The sequence below is a fragment of the Chrysemys picta genome, chromosome 11 (genome assembly GCF_011386835.1).
Source record: "Chrysemys picta bellii isolate R12L10 chromosome 11, ASM1138683v2, whole genome shotgun sequence".
NCBI lineage: Eukaryota > Metazoa > Chordata > Testudines > Emydidae > Chrysemys > Chrysemys picta.
In genome coordinates this window covers 18,817,295-18,842,118 of record NC_088801.1, presented here as the reverse complement: position 1 = coordinate 18,842,118, position 24,824 = coordinate 18,817,295, and the positions used below count along the sequence as shown (strand labels likewise).

General features: G+C 39.0%; 1 protein-coding gene across 1 annotated transcript in view; it reads left to right on the top strand.

Moving 5' to 3' along the window:
• DARS1 (aspartyl-tRNA synthetase 1) overlaps window positions 1-24,824 on the top strand; it is a 70,753-nt gene that overhangs the window by 26,916 nt on the left and 19,013 nt on the right. The window contains exons 5-7 of the mRNA XM_005286769.5: window positions 11,815-11,917; window positions 13,280-13,360; window positions 14,070-14,129. Coding sequence (XP_005286826.1) covers window positions 11,815-11,917; window positions 13,280-13,360; window positions 14,070-14,129 — 244 coding nt within the window. The remainder of the gene's footprint in view (window positions 1-11,814; window positions 11,918-13,279; window positions 13,361-14,069; window positions 14,130-24,824) is intronic.

Here is a 24,824-nt window from a genome sequence, read left to right as displayed (position 1 = left end):
ACCATGAAATTTACTGTTTTTAAAATCCTGTGACCATGAAATTGACCAAAATGGACCAGGAATTTGGTGGCCCTATCCATTATAATGAAAGGGTTGCACACCCTGCCATGTTTGAATGAGTTAATGGGAGTATAAAACTACTGGTGATGACTATTTTTCCCCTCTGACTTTATCAGCATGATTTAAGCTGCTGGCACAGTAATCCACAGTGGCATCAAAGGTTCTGTATCAGCGTTGTTACTGCTGCCTTGCCTTATAAATGAGGTATTAACTCCAATTCCAGGGAAGTTGGTTAGATTTGGTTATTGTAAATTGTAGTTTAATATTATAGCAGGGCATCAGGAACAACTGTAGTTAAGGTATCATAAGAATTTCCATTCTAACACTGTGTTCAGTCATCTGTAATTTGCTGAAAATTTCCAGGATTGGCCTCTCCCTGAAGGTCAATTTTTTTTTTTTTTTTCAGGTCTGAGCAACAACAGTTTGTTTTCTATCTAAAGTAAACTAGCTTCTTACAGTTAGTTCATGAGCCTATTGTTCAAAACAGCATCTAAGAGAAAGTGATTCATTGCAAAGTGGCTATTGTGGGTTTTTGCTTGCCATATGAAGCTGTTGGTGAAAGATTATCATCACACAGAGACTGCCATAATACAGTCATGTGGTTAAAACAGAAAGGATAGATTAATACACGTACGGATAAGAGAGAGATTAAGGCATTTAGTGGCCATTGTAGCAACTAAACTTTCTGTCAGCTTTGAGGAAAGAAAGTTAGTGTAGAGCAGTGGTTCTGAACCAGGGGTACACAGAGGTCTTCCTGGGGGTACATCAACTCATCTAGACATTTGCCTAGTTTTACAAGTCTACAGCAGAAGCGAATCCAGTACAAACTAAAATTTCATACAGACAATGACTTGTTTATACTGCTCTATATACTATACACTGAAATGTAAGTACAATATTTATATTCCAGTTGGTTGATTTTATAATTATATGGTAAACATGAGAAAGTAAGCAATTATTCCGTAATAGTGTGGCTGTGACACTTTTTTGTCTTTTTATGCCTGATTTTGTAAGCAAGTAGTTTTTAAGTGAGATGTAACTTGGGGGTATGCAAGACAAATCAGAATCCAGAAAGAGGTATACTAGTCTGGAAAGGTTGAGAGCCACTAGTGTAGAGTAAGGGAGTAGGTTGTCATACAGAGATCCTATGTTCTGTAGAACAGCTTTATAGACATAAAGACTAAAAGATTGTGAATCCTGTGTAAATCAGTGTTTTCCTTTGTATTCTAGTTCAGATGCTCTCACATCTTGTAACTTAACTGAATTAACTGTTGATGTCATGTGCATAAATATTGTTGTGTTTAATAGAAGTAGTTACAGTTTTGGTCAGTGTTTGTGTAGCTGATTCAGGTAAGCTGTGTGAATACTAAGGAATTTTACCAAAAAGCTCCCACCTGACCAGGGGGAGCTCTGCCATAGATAAGTTTAAAGCTGCTTTCAGCAGTAATACCACATTTGTTAATTAAACATCCTGATATCTGTTTTAACTAAAACTATAGCTGCTTCTATTGAACAGTGATCTCTGGGTGCTGGAACTGCCCATTGGGACTTTTAGCAACAGTCTTAAAATAGAGCAGCTTTGAGATTGTTCTAATTGGCACTGGATGCCACACAACCCCAGATCAGAGCAATAACTTGGGGCTTGTCTATACTTGAAATGCTGTCACACTTCGGTGTAGACACTGTGTGCGTCAACATGAGGGGTTCTCGCATTGGGGTAGGTAATCCACTTTTACGAGAGGGAGTAGCTAGGTTGATGGAAGAATTTTTCAGTCAACCTACCGTTTAACTTGGGGGTTAGGTTGGCTTAACTACATTGCTCAGGGATGTGGATTTCTCACAACCTAACTTTTAGTGTAGACCAGGGCTTAAAGTCCCCTTTGACCTTTTTCCTCCTCAACTGTGCTGAGTACAACTCAGTCATAGCTCAGGACCTGAGTTTTTACTTGCATGCTGGATTTGAAGTCTGGCATAAATGAATAAGACTATGATTTGTAGTTACACAAATAAATTGATTTTAAAGTAAGTTATGAACATTTGTAAATGAAAGGTTGAGCACATGCAGGAGAAAACTCCATTAAGCTTGATGGATGTGGTGCCTCTGTATGCACACCCGGTTAATTGCACAGCTGTTTGGTTAGAGCAAAGCTGCTAAAGCAGAAGGAGACTCTAGGATTGACAGACTTAATGGCTTTAAAGTAATGGGTAGTGGAGCTTTTAAAGTGGCTCCAGACTAAGGAGCGTTACAGCATTTTTGTAACTAACCATTTGTTCACAGCAAGGAACCTGCAAACTCTTTTAGCAAAGACTGCAGAGTTTGTAAGCTGTGCTAGGTAAATAGCTAAAAAGCAACATTAGAGCTAAAAAACTAACCAATTAAATGTTAAATTGGTTGTATTTCACACACATTCTATAAATATATTTCAAATATATTCTATAAATATTTTCCTTTTTACCTGTATTTAGACATTATTGTTCATGCAAAGCATGAAATATAGAGGACATACAATGTGGTAAGTAAACATCACTCTTGGAGTTTCCTAACTCTTAAATATTTAAAAGTTTGCTACCTTAGTGGTACATCAATGCTAGGTATTTTTCATTCAAATTATATACTGTGGTGTTACTTATGTATGTACTAAATGAGAATCACTGGTATCATAGGTTACAAAGATAATTTACTTTGCATATAGAAATTCATGTGTGTGCATATACATTTAATTTCAATAAAGAATAATTGGAATTATTGTACATTTGCTAAGGCTTTGTCTACACTGCACTTTTGTCAAAACTTTTGTCAGTCGGGTGTGAAAAAAACACACCCCTGGCCGACAATTTCACTGACAAAAGCACTGGTGTGGACAGTGCTATGTCTTTGCCATGGGGGAGAGAATGGGGGACCCTGGGATCCAGAAGGAGGTTCACCCAGAGGCCCTGGCCTGGATGAAGTGGGATTGAAAGAGAGTGGGAATGGGGCACACGGGGATATTGGAGGACCCTGGCACACAGACCCCCTGGCTTGAAGGGAATGGAGGAGATGGGTGGGAAAGTGGGGAATGGAGTTCAAAAAGATATAGTGATGGGGTGGGGTTGGGGGGGGAGAATGTCAGACCGTGGTCACAAGAAGAGGTAGAATGAGAGGCAGACAGAGACACACATCCACCCCCCACCATCCCAGGGAAGCTGCAGGGAATCCCTGAAAAAGAAGAGGATTGTGCGCATACACCTCATAGAGAGGGAATGAGAGGAAGCCCATGGTGTGTGCATTGAGGTCAGCCTACACAAGCTATGAAGTGTCTAGCATTAAGTAGACTAAGGGTATGTCTTCACTACCTTCCAGATCCAGCGGGGATCAATTTATCGTGTCTAGTCTAGATGCGATAAATTGACCCCCAAGCACTCTCCTGTCGACTCCTGTACTCCAGTGCCACAAGAGGTGCAAGCAGAGTTGAGGGGGGAGCGGCAGCAGTCGTAAGTCGATCTAATTACATAGACTTCAGTTATGTTATTCATGTAGCTGTAGTTACGTAACTTAGATCGATCCTCTCTCTCCCCCTCCGCCCCTCTCCCCCCCAGTGTAGACTAGGGCTAAGTGGATTAACTAGACAGCTGTGCTTAGACCATTGGTCCACAGGGACGTATGCTTGGGATCAACTGTTCGTAATCTTCCTTTGGGTTACAATTAGGGTTCTTTGTCACCTTGACACATTAATCCCAACTATACGTACAAAATGATGGGATTGAAATTAGTTGTTGCCACTCAAGAAAGATCTTGGAGTCATTGCGGATAGTTCTCTGAAAACATTTGCTCGATGTGCAGCGGCAGTCAAAAAAGCTAACAGAATGTTAGGAACCATTAGGAAGGGGATAAATCAGAAGACAGAAAATATCAGAATGCTACTATATTAAATTCATGGTATGCTCACACCTTGAATACTGGTCGCTCCATCTTAAAAAAAAAAAAAAAAAAAAAAAAAAATTAGAATTAAAGGTACAGAGAAGGGCAACAAAAATTAAGCCTATGGAATAGCTTTCATATGAGGGGAGGTTAAAAGACTGGGACTTTCAAGCTTGGGAAAGAGACGGCTAAGGGGGTAGATATGCTAGAGGTCTATAAAATCACAAATGATGTTGAGAAAATGAATAAGGAAGTGTTATTTACTCCTTCACATAACACAAGAACAAAGGGTCACCCAATGAGGTTAATAGGCTTAAAACAAAAGGAAAGTACTACTTCACACAATGTACAGTCAACCTGTGGAACTCATCGCCAGGGGATGTTGTGAAGGCCAGAACTATAATTGGGTTCAAAAAAGAACTAGATAAGTTCCTGGGGGAAGATCCTTCAATGGCTATTAGCCAAGATGGTCGGGGATGCAACCCCATGCTCTGGGTGTCCCTAGCTTCTGACTGCCAGAAGCTGGGAGTGGATGAGAGGGGATGGATCACTCAGTGATTGCCTGTTCTGTTCATTCCGTTTGAAGAACTTGGCCTTGGCCTCTGTTGGAAGACAGGATCCTGTGCTAGATGGACCATTGGTCTGACCCAGTATGGTGGTGGTTATGTATCATTATTAATTAAGTCATATAATTAACTAAGATGTTAAAACTGACCCATTGCTGCCTCTAGCTAGTTGTAATTCTTTTGATGCTAGCCTTAAGCTTGGAGAATTATAATGCTGGAACTTGCCAATGTTACTTTGCAGTCATTAGGTTTTTCATAGACTTTAATGTAAAACCACAGTGGACCAACCTGAATGTGAAGTAAGTTGCATGTGGAGTTACTCAATACAATCTTTCTCTGTAACAGTATCTCCTAATTCTATGCTAATCAAAAGGACAGACTTCACTATTTAAATAGGAGTGCCCTTATTAAATTAACAATACAAGGGAATGATGATTTTTTTAAAAACATGGGTGCATATGAAGATTAACTTTTAATTCCTATGAGGTTCATGTGTTGGTTTAATTGGAAGAGGAAAGACCTAAGAGCCAGGACTTGTGGGTTCTATTCCCAGCTCTTCTATTGAGCTCAGTGACTTTCACCTGTCAGTTTCTGCATCTGAATAATGGGGCTTGCAGTTCTTACTTAACAAGAGTTTGTCAGGCTTACCTTAAATAATGTTTGTAAAGTGCTTGAAAGCCAGATCTTCATTACAAAGTTTTGCTGGCATAGCTGTGTTGTTTAGTAATGTGAAAAAACCACATCCCTAACCCACATAGCTATGCCAGCAGCCCCCTCCCACACATGTAGGTGCAGCTTATACAGGCAAAAACAGTTCTTTTGTAGGTATAGCCTATGTCATTCACGGAGATGGTTTAACTATACTAGAAAAATAACTCGTTTTATTGGTGTACACTATCTTCACAAGGGGTTTTTGCCAATATAGTTGTATAGCCTTTGTATTGTAGACTAGCCTTAAGATCCTTGAATGAAGTTGTGATTAATACAAAATAACATTAGTTGTAATAGTTGCACTGTTTATACTTTCATAGGACAGAAGCATGAAAAAAACCACCCTTCCCAATCCGTCACCTTCTATCAGCTAGCTAGCAATGGTACACATTGTGAAAATTTGTCTTAGCTTAATGTTGCATCAGAGGTAAATTGTATAAAATGTCCATATAACTAGATTGGTGAAATTATTATTGTAAAATCTACTATATGAGATAATTATTCAGATAAGTTAATTGTCGTGTTCACCAGTCTCCAGTATCTCTTTCATTATTGTTCATCACCTCAGAGCTTTGATTGCTGATAACACTTATGCTTTAGGTCATATTGTTGAGAAATGTTCAAAATGTTACAAAGCTATATAATATTGATCTTCAGTGAAAGGAAGTTAGGTTGCAGTCTGTGTTGTATAGCTAATGAATCACAAGCACGTTACCTCTTTCAGTAACAAGTCATGCAGTTTAAACAAGTTCAGTCAGTTTTGTTTTTCCTTACCAGCTAATGGACTTTCCTTCAGTTTGTTATTCTGTGGGTTAGAGTTAATCTTCCTACTGTTGCATCAGCTGATGTGTGGCAGATACACCAGTGTATATCTGCTAATGATGGCAAAATATTAAGATCTTTGATCTAAATAGGAACTCCCTCTTTCCTCCCTCCCTCCCTCTCTCCCTCCTATTAGAGGCTGCGTATGCCCCTCTTCTGCCATACCAGGATCCCCCAATCTCTCCCATAACCGGGAGTCCTATGTGTCCCATTCTTTCCTGTTCCCCTCTTCCACTTCTCCTTCTAGATTTGTTGCTTTTAAAGGTATTCTGGAGTGATAAATTCAAATGGAGGTAATAATTTTACATTATGTAGTTATCGTCCATTTTAAATTTTAATTTGACAGTTGTTGAAAAGTCAAATTTGAAAATCACACTTGTATGAAAACATTATACCTACTGTTACAAGTAATCCCTAATATTGCAAAAAATGAAAGAAATAAACAAAATATTTATTGGTCCTTTCACTATATTAACTTTGTGCATTTGACACCACAGAACAGAAAGCACCTGGTGGCAGCAGGGACAGACAAACCATTGGGGGGGAAGAGAGACAGAGAGAGAGGAAGGATGCCCTCCTCCAAAATAGGACCAAAAGAGACAAGGGTCAACCTGCCTCTTCCCCCTTTTCCTCCCTAGAGCTAGGAGTGCAGCAGAACCAGGAGGTGCAAGATCCTGGAGGGAATCCTTTGTTCAACTCACTAGATGCCTCCATAGAGGGCCAGGAGAAAGTAGTGGGGAAAGAAGTGGGACCTTTAGAGCAGTTGTATCTCCCGTCTCAGGAACCACGAAGCCAGGAGAAAATCTCCACTTCTAGAGAGCTGAAAGGCAGTGGGGATTCCGCATCCCTGGCTTGACTCTCTCTGCAGCAATGGTCGGGCTCAGAAGAACCATGGCAATTCCCTTCCCAGCTTCATCCATAGGGAGTTGGAAAGTAGCATGTTGGAAGGCTAAATGAAAGTTAACAGGGAAGACGCCTCGGCAGTAGCGTGAGGCTAGACGTGTTTGTGAGTTTCAGACCGGCTCTTGCTCCCCTGCTTGAGACGATCATATCAACAAAAACGTAAAGAACGATCTGTGTAAAACATTATAAAAAAGGAATTTAAGAAATGTCTGGGGAAGCAGTTAGAAAATTGAGGGGTTTTTAATTAGGCCGTTTAAAAGAAATCTTTGACTATTTCTTTAATCTTGAACTTAATTCTATACAACATTAAAATAGGTAGTGCTTTGATGGAAACTTACTAAATGTCTGCTTCACCTGGAATCTCTCAGATCAAGAAATGACTGATTCATTTAAATAAGAAAAGACCTTAATGGTAATCTTTAATTTACACAGAAGATGGTTCAATGAACAGCCAAGAATTCAGACATTAATCACACTTTCTAATTTGTCATTCATGTTAACTGAAACACAACGGTTAGCACTTTGATTTTTCAACTGTAATCAGTTTGAGTTTAAAAATTCAGATTCTGTAAAATTCCAGTCTTGACTGGAATCCACATTGTATGTATTGAAGCCTTCAGTTAAAACCATGAATGTGAATGCTTATGGTAACATAAAAGCTAGGCCTCTATGTTCATTAAAATAAACTTGCTTGTGTCTGCTGTCCATTGAGATGCCCACATATACCTGGCTCTAATAGCAAGGGTGTTTTGTGCTTTGTAAAGCAATATTTCAAAAAGGGAAGAGTAGAAATACAAGGACCAGGGATTCTTTAGTTCTCTTTAATGACTTCTCCATATCCACATTCTCTGCTTGTGTTGCTGAAGCAAACTTGTGACTTCATCTCAGTTTCCTCCATTTAAATGACTCCAACACAGAAGTATTTTTCTTGGGCAAGAGGAGATGCCTAATATAACTCCATAACCCTCCCACATCTCTACTCAGACCATCCATTTGCCTCCATTATATATCTATAAATTTGCTCATTTCTCCCTCCCTTCTACTATCAGGGCAAATTTTCAGGTCTATCATCGCATCTACAGCCTTTTCTGTGGGTAGACCTTCTGAATCCTCATTTGTGTCCTCGTCTCTTTCCTTTCAGTTTGACTGTGCTGTAGCATTCTCCTCAAATCATAGCTTGTAAAACCCTAGCGTGTCCAGAATGTTACTGCCTCCCTTCTCCCATGTAGAAAGAAAAATTACTCTCTCAGCCTGTAAAAACACCATTGGCTTCCCATTCATTTAAGTATCCCATTTAAAATTGCTCTCCTGGTCTGTGTAATCTCCAAAGACTTTCTTCAGAATATCTCACCCTGCTCCTCATTCTTTGTTTCCTCCCTGCTCCTTCTGTTCATCTAGCATTGACTTCTGTTCTTCTACATACTTTTGCGCCCGGGTGGAAAAGCCTTTTCTCTTTTGCTGCTCCTGTTCTTTACAACAGTCTTTCTGAATCTCTTCATGGATGGTTCATCTCATGTAAAATCTTATTTGAATATGTAATTTCTTTGTGTATTCTTAATTTCTCTTCTCCTCTGCAGCTAGGCTTCAGTTTTAGTTATTAAAAAAAATTATAGGGTGGAATATTTAGAAAAGCTCAGCATTGGTCTTGATTTGCTTTTTACATCCATTGCTGCCACAAATAGCTGAAGAACTGGATGGACCAGACAAAACCTTCAGTAGTCTATATAAAATGACTAAGAAATGGCCATGAGTACGGCTACCATGTGCTGTGGATTTATTTTCTATATGGCTTAATGCTGCTTTTTAGTTGTTGGTAGTGTCGTTTTTTTTTTAAAGACACATGAAAAGGGAAACCAGCCTTTTTGCTGTCTCCTGTCCTATATCACTGACTTAAAAAAACTGATAACTAGCAGAGAACATTAAGAAATATTTTGTTTGTTTATTGTGTGGAGTAGAGTTTGGCAGGTATAAGGGGAGGGCATGTATTTTTCAAGGTTGAGTTGTTTTAACTGGTAATTGTCAGGTTCTTTTAGATGGCAGAGAACCTGTTTTCCACCTTACCCATTTTATATTATTTGGTGTGTAGAGTAGAATTAGTTATCCTTTTGGATATGGTTTATTAAATATTGTAAGTATACTTGTCCATAGTATGACAACACTAAAAAATAAAGATGAAGAATCTGAACTTCAGAAAACTAGCTGGAAACTCTGTGTATACACCTCTACCCCGGTATAACGTGACCCGATATAACACGAATTCGGATATAACACGGTAAAGCAGCGTTATGGGGTGGGTGGGCTGCGCGCACTGCGGATCAAAGCCAGTTCGATATAACGCGGTTTCACGTATAACGCGGTAAGATTTTTTGGCTCCCGAGGACTGTGTTATATCGGGGTAGAGGTGTATTTTCCTAGTTCTGAATCCTCTCTTTTGGTAGACTTCTTAGAAGTTAACTGGGTAATATAAAATTTAGCTACATCTCTTCTGAAGCAAACGGAACCATCTGTGACGTTGCACTCTATATGCTTTTATGAAAATATGCTAATGAGTTTGAATATAATGTAACTGCAATATGCTTCATGCAAAAGATCTCTTGTAAGGTATTACAAAGCTTATAATCTACTGAATGTGGTCATCCTATTTGTATAAATGTATCCTCTCGTATCTGAAACGAGAAATATGAAATATAACTCTGAGGGCCTATTGTAATTATGCAAAGTGTGGGCCATTAATGGTGGTTTGGAATCTTGACTCCCATTAACCAGTACAATTGTCAATAGATGGCTCTGTTTTACTGGTAAGTCTTCCTGTATTCATGTGTGCTGGCAAGTGGGTAATGAAGTCTTGCAGTGACATGTGATCATGTCACCTGAACTGGAATCCATCTTTAACCTAGTGCTTTTCCATTGAGAAGGAGGGGGTGGGAACCCAGAGGGACAAAGGATTCCCGCCTTATGCAAAAGATATATCAATGGGTGGAAGAGAACAAAAGGGGGCAGCCATCATGAGGAATCCCCTAGCTACCACCTGAGCTGGGACAAGGGCTGTACCAGGGGAAAGGACTGTGCCCAGACTAGGAAGGCATCCAGTCTGTGAAAGAAACTTATTGAAACATCTCTGAGGGTGAGATTTTATCTGTATTCAGTTTTATTACTGTATTAGACTTAGATTTACGAGTTTTATTTTATTTTACTTGATTATTCATTTTGTTCTGTCTGTCACTACTTGGAACCACTTGAATCCTACTTCCTGTATTTAATAAAATCACTTTTTACTGATTAATTAACCCAGAGTATGTATTAATACCTGGGGGCGGGGAACAGCTGTCCATATCTCTCTATCAGTGTTATAGAGGGCGAACAAATTAAGCTTTATACAGGGAAAAACGGATTTATTTGGGGTTTAGACTCCATTGGGAGTTGGGCATCTGAGTGTTAGACAGGAACACTTCTGTAAGTTGCTTTCAGTTAAGTCTGCAGCTTTGGGGCACGTGGTTCAGTCCCTGGGTTTGTGTTGGAGCAGACTGGCTCAACAAGACAGGGTGCTGGAGTCCTAAGGTGGCAGGGAAAACAGGGACAGAAGTAGTCTTGGCACATCAGTTGGCAGTTCCCAAGGGGGGTTTCTGTGATCCAACCCGTCACACTATCAACTTATATTGATCCAGAAACTTATGGTTAGATTTAAGTTATATTGCTGATGAGAACCAGCACTGAACAGAATAAAAACAGACCCTTTGGCCTACACCTTAGGAAAAAAGTGAACTGGCAATTTGAGATTATTCTTCCAATTAAATGGCAGAGAAATTAATGTAGACCAATAGGATCTAAACTACCTTTCTCTCTGAGACAAGTTTATTTAATCTAGGATAGGCATTGGAAGGAAAGAAAGAGTTTTTTTTTTTTTTTTCTTGGCGCAGGCATTACAGTAGTAAAAATAGACAAATGCAAACAATTTAAGTGAAGGTGTGCGTCTTTGGATTTAAATAAGCATTTAACACAGCTCACCTGTACCTGAAAATAGGCCAGTTATAGCACAAGAATATATGTTATCTATCATCTATAACAGAGGGAAGCTGATCACAGACGCAACAAAAGGCAGGCCAAGAAGTCTAGATGAAGAATGCACTTAGTGGCCTTGGCAAACTATCTTCTTTTCTGTCCCTTTTGAGTACCTCAACTTTTTGACTCTGAAGGCTAGTATCTGCCTCCCTATCTGTGTGTAAGTTTAATTTTTTTTACCAAAAGCAAACGCACACAACTATAATATTAACATGGATTTGTATCTTAAGTTATAGCTTAAATGAGTTTCCTGTTTGAGCTCACCAGAAAAACACAAACAAACCTGCAGGTGATTGATTTAGTTCTCACCTTAGTGTTTCTGTAATTTGGGGGACCACTATTTTAGACCCCACAGCCTGCAAAAAGTGCACGCTACTTTGAAATCTGTTCCTAAAAGATGTTTGACTCTGGAATCTGTTACTACCTCATTTCAGTTGCAAGTACACAGAGCAACCCTTTTCTTTTTTGTTGAAGAAAGAAAGAAAGAAAGAAAAAGCAATTCACAGACAGAAGTAGTAGTAATCAAATCTGAAATGTTGAAGAAATGTATTTATTACCCCTTTTCTCCCCAACCCTCTACCCCAATGTTAATTTCTTGCAGCTGGGAAATTTTCTTTTAGCAAAGACCTCTTGCTAGCTCAATACTTGTATACAAACAATGACTTTACCTAAAATGCTCTTGTCTGTTATATTGTTCCAGCATTATATACAAAATGTAGTTTTCTTGGTGGGTGATATCCAAATTAGTACTTAAAAGTGTGATGAAATTATTAAACTGGCTATCTCTATTGGCAGCATCAACAAAGAGAGCATTGTGGATGTTGAAGGCGTTGTGAGGAAAGTGCATCAGAAAATTGGAGGCTGTACTCAGCAAGATGTTGAGCTGCACGTTCAAAGGGTAACATGTTTTTAAGCAAATAGTCCACCTGGGTAATTATTTCTGACACCTTTTTAATACAAATTTATCAAAAATGTCAAATTTATGTTTTCAGTAAAAGTTAATAAGATTTGTAGACTGGTCTTACAGTAAACTGCATTAAAACAAACCTAAATGCTTAATACAGTAAACATGAAGCACTTTTGTGGTTTTTGTTTGGTTTTTTTTTTTTTACACACGCACTCATGCAATTTTAGGAATTTGTGGTTTCCATCTACTCTTCTTTTTAAAGTCCTCATTTGGAATCATATTTTGAAGATTATAACTAGAACAGTTGGGCTAGGATTGGCTTTTAATTCCAGTTCTGATTCTTGTCAATAGCAAATTCTGTCCATACAGATCTGCCTCTTTCTTTGTAAGCATAAGGCAGGAATTTTTTTAGATGTTTGTTTTAGTACAGAAAAATGCATATGTTTTCACTATGATGCACAGGAGCTATGCATCATACATGTCCCCTCTAAAGTTCTGTGAAATACATTTAAGAGAGTACCTAAATTCCCCATAATTTGCATATTGAGGCTGGGGAAGTGCAGTTTGATAGAATTGGTATTTAATATTTATATGGCATCTTTCACCAAAAGGACACTTAAGCACTTCACAAACTACACCCCTAGGATGACTGCATTTTAGTAGTTTGTATGGGTAGAGTTCAGCAGCCAGTCAATGTATGCTACATTACACAGGTGCAGTGGGGAGGTATATTTTAGCCAAGAATATTGAGGAAAGCCCCTAGACTTACTAAAAGTTCCATGAAATTTGTTTTAATAATCATGCAAATCAGGCAGGCTTTGGGTTCTTATGAAAGTGTCCATACATGCCTTACCGTACATTTAGAGGATAAGCTAAGGGACTGTCTTAATCTGTGTTTGTGCAGTGTCTAGTCCAATAGGCTCCTAATCAGGGCCTCTAGCCACTACCATATTGCCAATATAATAATACTTTAATAAGTATCCACTTACTAATCTTCCTCAGAAGGGAAAAGGACTGATGTGATCTCTCAGGTTCCAAAAGCCCAGTTATGAATCATTAGGCTGGCACCTTCAGGCTATCTCTCCTTGAAGTGCTTATTCCAAAAAAGATATAAAATTCATTGTTTCCTGTTTTTTTGGAGGAAAGAAATGATACTATGTGTTCCCAGTACAGCCATGAGAATAAAGTCAAATAAACATCTCCCTCTTTTGACTTTTTGAGTAAATTCGCACGCTTCCAGTTAACGATTTATGCAAACACTGTTTCATGTTTATGCCAGAAATACCTTTTTGTAAATCACCCTTTTGTTTTGAGCTGGGTTTTATGCTATTTCTGTTACTGTCTCACTTTCAGATCTATGTGATCAGTTTGGCTGAGCCCCGACTGCCTTTGCAGCTGGATGATGCCGTTCGAGCTGAGGTGGAAGGAGAGGAGGTGAAAACTTTTGTCCCTAACACACCTGTGAATTTTCATTGTATTTGTAGCTGAGCAAAAACATGAAAACACTTCTTAATGCAGTGATTTTTGCTTTTTGACTTTTATTTAACTTCCTTTACATCCAGATTGTGTGTTCCCTGAAACCTTCTCATCTATGTGATACTTGCTGTGGTACAGTGGGTAGTCAGAGCTGCATAATTTGCAGATACTGTTCTGTTCTACCAATTAGTGTTACAGGACCTCATTCTGAAACAAGTACTTGTGCATGTTTCAGGCTTTTGGCAGTCCTCGAGGCTAGTTTATGCGTTGTATCCATTGTGAAAGGCCACATCTTGAACACTCGTGATCACACTGGGGGAACAAAGAACTGGTCATAGATTGCAAGGCCAGAAGGGAACATTGTGATCATCTAATCTCACCTCCTGTATAACACAGGCCATGGAAGTTCCCCAAAATAATTGCTTTTGAACTAGAACATATAATTTAAAAAAAAAAAAATCTTGATTAAAAAATTGCCAGAGATAGAGAATCTACCACAATTCTTGTTTGAATTGTTCTACTAAGCCCCTCAAAATAGTATTAGAAGTCCTCCCACTGGATTTGCAAATACTGCAAACGCTTTATAACCAAAGTGTGTTTCACTCTATGGAATGTATTTCTTTGTGTGTATATGTTTTCATTACATACTTTTTGTACAACTGTTTAGGAAGGAAGAGCTACTGTAAACCAAGATACACGGCTGGACAACCGAGTAATTGATCTGAGGGTAAGGAACTGGTTATGTTACATAGTTAAGTGCAGCAAATTAGAGCTTAAATATCCATGAGAACCCCAGGATTTAAGTTAATTGTTTTGAGCTCATGTTAACTGATCATTATAAATAACATTGGGAAAAATCTATTGCACTAGTAGTAATTGTGCTAAACATATGCACTTGAATTGAAATCCTACCAAGATTTCAGTGTTTCATGATATAAAGGTACATGGATTTTAAACTGTGTCCATGTCCTCTTAGATGTCTGATTGACATTGAATTCCAAGGATTCAGGTAAGAAAGTACTCTATGAATACAGGAGAGAGATACTGGATGACAAAATAAGGACTCGAAAGCATTTTGGGATGTAAGTCAGAGATGTATGTGGCTCAGTGAGCTCATTTTAATTTGAGTTTTTGGTCAAGATTTGAATTCAAGCTCCCAGATATGAAAGGTTAGATCCACTGTGGAACTAATCCTCAATTGTATATGTCTGAAAAGCATGGGCAGCCATAGTGGGAATAGAAGAATCACAAACCTCTAAGAATTATACTGTATATTCATCAGTGGTCCTTCAAAGCAATTGTCATTCCTGTTTGTAACATCATTTAAATTCAAACAGAACTCAAATGCAGAGTTTTGCTCTAAAGAGCAGATGACTTTTGTTTACAAACAATTCAAGAAAAAAAATGATGGTAGTTATTTAGATTATAGTCTTTGGGACAAACACCAGGAAGGGGGAAAAACAATAACAGAAAATGTGGAAATGGCAGAGGTGCTTAATGACCTTTTTGTTTTGGTTTTCACCAAGAAGGTTTGTGGTGATTGGACGTCTAACATAGTGAATGCCAGTGAAAATGAGGTTGGATCAGAAGAGGCTAAAATAGGGAAAGAACAAGTTAAAAATTAAGTAGACAAATTAGATGTCTTCATGCAGGGCTTGATGAAATGCATCCTAGATACTCAAGGAGCTGACTGAGGAGAAATCTGAGCCATCAGGAATTATCTTTGAAAAATCATGGAAGATGGGAGACATTCCAGAAGACTGGAAAAGGGCAAATCTATAAAAAGGGAAATAAGGACAATCCAGGGAATTACAGACAGTCAACTTAACTTCTGTACCCGGAAAGATAATGGAGCAAATAATTAAGCAATCAATTGGCAAACATCTAGAAGATAATAAAGTGATAAGTAGGGCTGTCAAGCAATCAAAAATATTAATCATGATCATGTGATTTTAAAAAATTAATCGCACTGTTAATAATTGAATATCATTTATTTAAATATTTTTTATTTTCTACATTTTCAAATATATTGATTTCAGTTACAACACAGAATACAAAGTGTACAGTGCTCACTATATTTATTTTGATTACAAGTGTATGCACTGTAAAAAGACAAATAATATTTTTCAATTCACCAAAGACAAGTACTGTAATGCAATCTCTTTATCATGAAAGTTGAATTTACAAATATAGAATTATGTACAAAAAAACTGCATTCAAAAATAAAACAATGTAAAATTTTAGAGCTTGCGAGTCCACTCAGTCCTACTTCTTGTTCAGCCAGTCGCTCAGACAAACAAGTTTGTTTACATTTGCAGGAGATAATGCTGACCATTTCTTGTTTACAATATCACCTGAAAGTGAGAACAGGCATTCTCATGGCACTGTTGTAGCAGGCGTTGCAAGATATTTACATGCCAGATGCGCTAAAGATTCATATGTCCCTTCATGCTTCAACCACCATTCCAGGGGACATGCGTCCATGCTGATGACGGGTTCTGCTTGATAACAATCCAAAACAGTGCGGACTGACGCATGTTCATTTTCATTATCTGAGTCGTATGCCACTAGCAGAAGGCTGATTTTCTCTTTTGGTAGTTCGGGTTCTGTAGTTTCCGCATCGGAGTGTTGCTCTTTTAGACTTCTGAAAGCATGCTCTACACCTGTCCCGATCAGATTTTGGAAGGCACTTCAGATTCTTAAATCTTGGGTCAAGTGCTTTAGCTGTCTTTAGAAATCTCACATTGGTACATTCTTTGCTTTTTGTCAAATCTGCAGTGAATGTGTTCTTAAAATGAACAACATGTGCTGTGTCATCGTCCCAGACTGCCATAACATGAAATATATGGCAGAATGCAGGTAAAACAGAGCAGGGGACGTACAATTCTCCCCCAAAGAGTTCAGTCACAAATTCAATTAACACTTTTTTTTAAACGAGCGTCATCAGCATGGAAGCATGTCCTCTGGAATGGTGGTTGAAGTATGAAGGGGCATACTAATGTTTAGCATATCTGGCATGTAAATACTTTGCAGTGCTGACTACAAAAGTGCCAGGCAAATGTCTGTTCTCACTTTCTGGTGACATTGTAAACAAGAAGAGGACAGCATTATCTCCTGTAAATGTAAACAAACTTGTTTGTCTTAGCGATTGGCTGAACAAGAAGTAGGACTGAGTGGACTTGTAGGCTCTGAAGTTTTACATTGTTTTGTTTTTTGGTGCGGTTATGTAACCAAAAAAAAAATTGTGAGATTAAAGTTTAAGGGATGATGAAGCAGTCTTTGATTGATCCACAAAGCAGCAGTGGCAATGGTCTTAATGAGAGCTGTTTCCTAACCAGAGGAAAAACTATTAACTTATTTTTCAGTTTTGGGAGTGTGGGAGGGATCTTTATTTACATGTATACAGATAAATAATAATAAAGCAGGAATTAGATACTGTACCGGCCCTTCCTGAAAATCACAAAATGGTGAGCAATAATAGTTTGGAGGTGAATATTTAGGATCTGGAAAATGGCCATGTACAGATAGGATATTAATGAAATACCAAGATGACTAAATAGGGAAAACTCAGAGAATGTAAAAAAAAAAAAAAAAATAGCATTCCTTTCAAATATAGTGTTTTGAACCCAAGAAGCTTAATAAGACCTCAATTTTGAAATATAAGATGGAAGCCTTGAATATGGCACATAATTTGATGAATAATTTAGGTACTATAATACATGTCTCACATGCAGCATTATATTAGGTAGCAATGCTATCCTAAGGACACTGTTTGTCCACTTTTCCCACAACATTGCCTGTGCTTTCTTCCCACACATAAAACACCTTTCCCAAGCTAATCTACGGAGCCGCTGTCCTCTGACAATTCAAATTCCTCCTAAATACCTACTACTACTATGTCAGCTTTAAGAAATTGACTGACTAAACCACCTACCTGTTTTATTAACCTCTTTTTAACAAAACCAAACACAGCCACCCTTCTGCTGCACATCATGCATTTGCCTTTACTAAGTAACAGTGTGATCTATTGATATGGCCCTGTTCTTCCTTCACTGCTCCTCCTTTTTATTTTCCCAGATTCCCCACTGAAATTCTATTTGTGTGAACTCCTCAGGGTAAGGATAGTGTCTTTTTATCTGTGTTGGGAGATGTGCAGCACCCTCTTTGGAGCTGCTAATGTAATAAGTAATAATGACACCGGTTCTCAATAAACAAATGTGAGAGAATGGAAAGCCAACAATCAGTGGTCATTCATTTCATTGAAAAGTGCTGGTATCAAGTTAATTAGAGATTTATATGAACACCGGATCTCCTCTTTTCAGCAACTAAGATTAATTTGGATTATTATCACAGAAGTTTTTATTTGCAGCAAGATTAATTACTGTAGGATACTGAGCACCCTCCACTCTCTCTCTCTTCTCTGGAGGTACTCAGCAGCATCTCATTGAACTAGTCCCTTCATCAGTTCATATTTTAATAAAGCATTTGGTAGGGTCTCAAAATCTTACTCAGAAAACTAGGTTGCTTGTGAACTTATGCTGTCATATGAACGTTGATTGAAAGACCATAAAAAAAAAAAAAAGTAGTGGTAAAGGCAGTGTGTGAAATTGCAAGCAGAAGTCTGGTGGAGTACTGTGGAGTTCATTTTTATTTAAAATCTTTGATGATCTGGCAGAGGGGCGAAGCAGCATGCTAATGAAATCCACTAGAGATACTGGAAATGGCTGTGAACTCCGAGGAGGACAGAGAAATAATATGGAGGGACCTAAAGTTAGAAATATTGGCAGGAAATAACAAATTGAGATTAGACTTGGCCATAATGCAAGCTAATGCATCTGAGGAGAAAAAACTTGTAGCAGACTTACACAGTGAGAGAGAAACCAGGAAAGCTGTAATGCCAAAACAAACATAAGGGACAGGGACGAAGGAGATGAGGTGAGGCTAAGATAGTGTGGAGTAACTGTGATCTCACTTGTCTCTAGTTTAGAGGCCTGTTAAATTCTTCAAAACTCTAGGGGAAATTCTAGGGAAGATCCTACCAACCTGTCATCTTAGACAGTTTTCTTGTCTTAATGTCCATTATATGCAACTAGTGATCTTCAGGAGGATGGACTCTCCTGCGTCTCTTTCCACCTCAGATGTCTTCACTATTGTCAATTCCCCAAATGCCACAAAAATTCTTGGTCCCCCAATTTCCATCTGACTGCTTCCCAAATCCCACCTCTGTCTTTAACAGAAGCCATGTTTTTCCCTTTCCCCTGCTAGTTAAGAAGAATTGGTGGTGATGTAAAGGGAGAGATGGTGTTGGTGCATATTAAATGCATGTCTCAAGAGTGTCGCTCAGAAGAGTAGCTGAAATCTAGTAAGATTGTTTAATTTCTTAGTGAATTCTCACAAGAGTCAAAGGTTAAAGTTTGATCTCTTCTCCACCGACACCCCTTCCTATAGTCAGCAACCCGGCCCCAACTTCCAGTTGACTGCAGTTAGGTGCTTATTTGGCCTTCTTTCACCTAACACTTGGGCAGTTTCTTTCTACTCTGTCACCTTTCTGACTGTCCCTGAGTAGTTGTACGCAAAATGGCAACTGAACAAAAACACTGAGTCATGCTCATGTCTATTCATAAGCTGGCTTTCAGTGTTCTGCAGGAGCTTCACTTTACACTAGAGGACACCAGACTGGCTGTGCATGAACCTGACCCTGAATTTTTATTCCAAAACACACACAGAGAGAGTGGAAGAGAGAGTTTCCCACACTCTGGTGACTTTTTGTCTATCAGTGTGTGTTTATGTATGGGGATATGATTTTATGTAGAGGAATCCCATCACAGAGCAGAGAGACCAATAGGCCTTGTCTGTACTAAGCAATTTACCCTAAAACATTTTGTCATTGCTCTCAATGGTTTGGTTTCTCTGGTGGTAGCAGTACTGGGAGTGCTAGAATAGACAGGACTCCAGGCAGCCACCAGTGTTTCAAGAGCTCTGTTCATGTAGATATGGTCCGAGTAGGGTTTAGATGGCAAGGTGCTTAAAATGCTAGGAGTCAGCTAAAGCCCTTTCTGCACTAGCTGTCCCACTGTTGCTCCTATTGATGAATCTGAACCATTGATAGCAATGACAGGAAATGTATCTTCATTAGGATTATTTTGCTAACAGTCATAATCCCACCGCATGAGGGCGTGGTGAGATCACACCAAGAATACAGTATTTAGTTCTGGGTACCTCATTACTAGAAAAATGTAGAGGATGGGATAATTCAGAGATGAGCAACAAAAATCATTAGGGAACTGGAGTTGTTGGTTTATTAGGAAAGACTGAAAGAACTAAATACATACAACTTGGCTAGACCACAACTAAATAGTCCTTACACCAGGTCTAAAACTGTATTTGCTGACCATGTAACTACGTTTATTTTATATTAGCTCAGGTGACCTCCTTTTAAACACTATTTAACCAGCCAGTGTGGCTGGAGCCAAATGACACTTAAACACAGTCTAGAACATGGGTTGGTAACCTTTGGCACGTGGCTCGTAAGGTGACCAGACATCCTGATACAATCGGGACTGTCCCGATATTTAGTTCTTTATCCCGCGTCCCGACTGCTGTACGGTCGGGACACCATTTGTCCCGATATTTTGCCCCGGCCCTTTTTTTTTTTTGCTTTGTCGGCGGCCCCAATATTTTGTTCTTGTCATCTGGTCACACTAGCGGCTCGTCAGGGAAAGCCGCTGGTGGGCCGGGACGGTTTGTTTACCTGCAGCGTCTGCAGGTCCGGCCGATCACAGCCCCCACTGGCCACGGTTCGCCGTTCCAGGCCAATGGGGGCTACAGGAAGCAGCGTAGGCTGGGCCACCTCTTCCTGCAGCCCCCATTGGCCTGGAACGGCAAACCGCGGCCAGTGGGAGCTGCGATTGGCCGAACCTCCAGACTCTGCAGGTAAACAAACCGTCCTGGCCCGCCAGTGGCTTTCCCTGATGGGGCACATGCCAAAGGTTGCCGATCCCTGGTCTAGAAACTATGTTCTAGATTAGGGAAATGTGGTTTCCAAACTCAGTTTGGCCTCATCCACAATGGTATGCTAAAACAGATTAGTCTAAACTTATTCTGAACTGTGTTTAGAACCACATATTAACCCCAAAGTAGATATGGTCAGTGGGAAAGTAGGGCAGAAATGTATATATTTTGAAGAATACAAAACTCAAGGAGAGAGACATGGTATGATATAAGAGGCATAATTAGGAATAATGAGAGAGAATTACAGAAGAGAAATTTTAAGATAAATGTTGTGAGAAAAATATCTTGACGGTCATATCGTAGTAAGGAATAGTCTCCTAAATTAAATGGCAAAAAAATATTCCTAGATGCAATTGAAAATACACTGGGCAGTAGAAAACATTGTATAGAACAATTGTGCACTGGATAAATAGACTAAGATTACCACCTAGACCTTTTACATTTCAAATGATTGTTTGTTTTACATTTATGGAAGTCTAGGGATGAACATTTGGTTTTTAAGATTCTTTTAAAGAGTGGATGGGGATGAAACATCTGATATGTAAGCAAAATGAATAGAAGTTCAGCCCAGGCTATTTAGGGAACAAAGATATGAGTGTGGGGGAAATTACTTTGGAGGATTAAGCGACTGTATCATCTAAGTAGGATTCTGCTAGGCCTTAATCTCAGATATGATCTAGTGACTATGAGAAAAATCTACAGCTGTGGAGGGGGGGATATCTTCAGGCCCAGGACTCTTTATAACCACTGCCTCTGCTCCTCCTCCTTTGGCTTCCCTTCATTCATGGGTCACACGTAATAAGAGAAAACTCAATGGATCTGATGCTGACAATATCTCTTCTCTATGTTCAGCAAAAAGGAAGTTTAGGTTAACCAGGAGGTCAGGGTCTTTCTATTTAAAAAACAAAAGCCCTATGTGGCAGTTTCATACTTAAACCATTTGTCTAGTTCAGGAACAGAGGTTTGAAAGATTAGACAGCACAATTAAAAAAAAAAAGTTGAGTTCCTTTCTGCTACCTCTGGTGGTCTGTCTGACATTCTGCACTCAGCATGCACATTATCCCATAAAGCACTGTCTCTTACAAATTAACAGGAAGTGCTGTGTAGGGCAAAATGGACTCTGCAACAGGACAGGTAGCAAAGGACCTTGATAACAGTAAACTTAGATACTATTTTTAAATTATGATCCTTGGCTTTCTGTAAATGTCAGCATTGCCACTTTTGTCATTTTAAAATTGTGGTGTGTATCAGGGAAGAAAATCATTTAAAAGCTTCAGGTTCTGGCATTGCTTTCTAAAATATCCACTTTCATAGACCGCCATGAGCTGCTCTGAGCACTATAAATAAAATTCATTTGAGAGGCTAGTAGGAGGTGAATTGAGAAACAATATATCCCAGGTTGGACTGATACAAAAGGTATCAATTTTGTGTTACCATTATAGGATTCAAAATATTGAATCAACATTTGGTTCACTACTCCTGCCTTTTCATCCCACTACCTCTCTTGTATGCTTGCACTTAAATGTGCTATTCAGAGACATATGTGCCTTTTTGTTTTCATAAATATGATGGCCAAAACTGTTAAAACAAAAGGCCCATTGACAGAATATACCCCTATGTTCAGAAACTACACACTATTGTAATAATATGTACAAGATATGCTTTGTGAGGTATCATTTAAAAATTCATATATTGTTGATCAATAATATCATGCCAAAATGTACATAGCAACATTGTATGTAAAGTTATGAACATATTTCCCAGATAAATCTGGGGAGTGGCTAAATCAATTTCTCAGAGACAAAGGGCAAGCTGATACCTCAGCCAGGTGTCAACAAGGCTGATAGACCATTACCTGCTAAGTGGCCATTCTTTGGCAAGGAAGGGAGCAGGGACAAAAATCTACCTCTAGGCTCTTAGCAAAGAAATAGCGTGGTTTTCCTTTCTTTACTAGATTGCCTGTCGCCTTGCTCCCAGCTGAAAATGCTTCTCAAAGTGGGGGACAGAGTTATAAAAAGAAAGGGCAGACACGCTAAGACACCTTTTCTCTCTCTGGCACTGCACCAGAGTAGACAAAGGAAAATAGCTGTTGGACTCGGAGTGGGAGTGTGGGGTCCTGACCTGAAAGCTTGGTCAGTAATCTGCTGGAGCATGTGGTGAGGAAGTTTGCTTTGCAACTAAGAGTTTGTTAAGTAGATAGTAGTAAGCGTTTTATTTCTTATAACCATTTCCGAATTTTATGCCTCATTACTTATACTCAAAATCTCTCTCTTTGTAGTTAATAAACTTGTACTGTTTTATCTAATCGGGTGTATTTAAGTTGAACTGTCTGGGTAACTATTTAAGATAATAAGATGACATATTATTCCCTCAAAGAATAATGAACTAAATATATTTGTATGGTCCCAGAGTGGGCTGGGCAGTACAGGACATATGTTTCTGGGCAAAGATCCAGGACTGGGGGTGTGTTGGGGTCACCCTGCAGAATAATCAAGGCTGGTGAGAGCCAGGGTATAGCTGGCAGGCTCCAGTTACATGTAGACACTCAGGACATGGTTTGTATGCTGGAAGGCTGTTTGTGAGCAGCCCAGGTAGGAACTACTTAAGCAAGGCATTAGGCAGCCATGGTTTCAGGGCAGGAATAAGAGCCCCCCACTAGTCTGAATTGAGCCCCTGTATTTCACAGCCGTATGTCAAGAACGGTTAAACAAAAAGAGGAGTATAAATGGATGAAAGATAGATTCAGAGTTTTGCTTCCTGGAGTGTGTCTGTCTGGGGAATGGAAAATCAAATCAGGTTCACCATAGTTTAATGATGGACTAAATTCTGGAGTCCTTACTCAGGCAAAACTCCCATTAACTTCAACAGGAGTCTTGCTTGAACAAAACATTTGTCTCAAATCACGCAGAGCATTTAGCTTCTGCAGTTAGGTCTGATCACACACCTCCAATGTGCCCGTGCAGAACTGCATTAAGTCTGCTCCACAGAACCAATTACATTTTAGTGGTTTTTTTGTTTGTTTTTTTTCAGAGAAATGTACAGACATTAAGCCTGGAACCTGTAGTAAGATGTAAACATTAGAACAAATTATATGACAGTCCAAGTGTGCACTGATCTAAATACGGTTTGTTCAAAATATTCAATGGCTTCAAGCCTGACTTCAGTATATGATGCATTCAATTTCCTCATTGCAGAAAGTAGCTGTGAGTTTTCATGAAAGTGACTCTTAAACAGGAATGAGGAAGGAGATGTGTATTTTCTTTTATCCTAATGGAGATTATTGGGAGGGAAAGTGTAATATGGTCTCTGGCATTTTGAAAACAAAGTTCAAACTCACATTTTATTATTGCTACTATAAAATAACACTAACATTTGAATAAAACAGTTTTTCAAACCTTTTTTGGAGATTGAGACCAGATGCATTTTTAAAAGCACATTTTATTGCCTGTCAAGAACTTTAAATTGCAAACTTTATCTAGATGTTGAGAATGAGGAATTGCATTATTTCTCCCTTTTTAATTTTGCTGTTTAGTGATTCTTGTAATAGTTAGAAGTCAGCCAGTTATAGCTTGCAGAAAGCAGCAGTAAATGCTTCAGAATTCCTTTTATGAATTGTTTTCTGCTTCTCTGTATATTTAAATGGGTATAGGTTGTAAAAAGCAAGATATAAAAATTAAACTTTTTTTAAAGTAATGAATAGTTTGGATTTGTCAAAATTCCTAATACATATATCAAGCAAAGGCCATTTCTGGTGTGGTGTTGCCGATTTTAAATGTATGGAGTACTACTTTTAAGTAACTGGTAGTTCTGACTACTTCACTAGCAATACAAAGAAACTGTTTTTTACCCAGATGAAAATATTTTTTCACAGGTTAGAGTGACAAATGCTTTAAACTAATAATTCTGAGCCTGCAATAGGCACTGACTTTTCATTCACTGCAGAATAAATATAAAGAATGCTTACTCCTTTTGCACACCATTAAAAAAAATAAATAGTTTGGTTGGGCATAAACACCTCTTCAGCAATTGTTGGGATTCCCGCAGCTCCTCACCACCGGGGATGGGGCCGGGGGACCCTGCAGCTCCCTGCCACCATGGGGGTCAGGGGGACCCCGGAGCTTTGCACCCCCATGGGTGGTGGGGGCCTTGGAGCTTTTAGCTACCCCACAGCTGCCCAGCCCCTTCCCATTTTATCATGGATATTGTTAGTAAAAGTCAGGGACAGGGCACAGGCTTCTGTGAATTTTTCTTTATTGCCTGTGACCTGTCCGTGACTTTTACTAACAATATTCATGTCAAAATCTTAGCTTTACTCATAGTTCCTGGCTCTGCACCTCTGAGCTCAAATTGCAACTCTCTTATAACTCAGTCCTGCAAGGTGCTAAGTTCCATTGGAACAATTTTTCTCTGT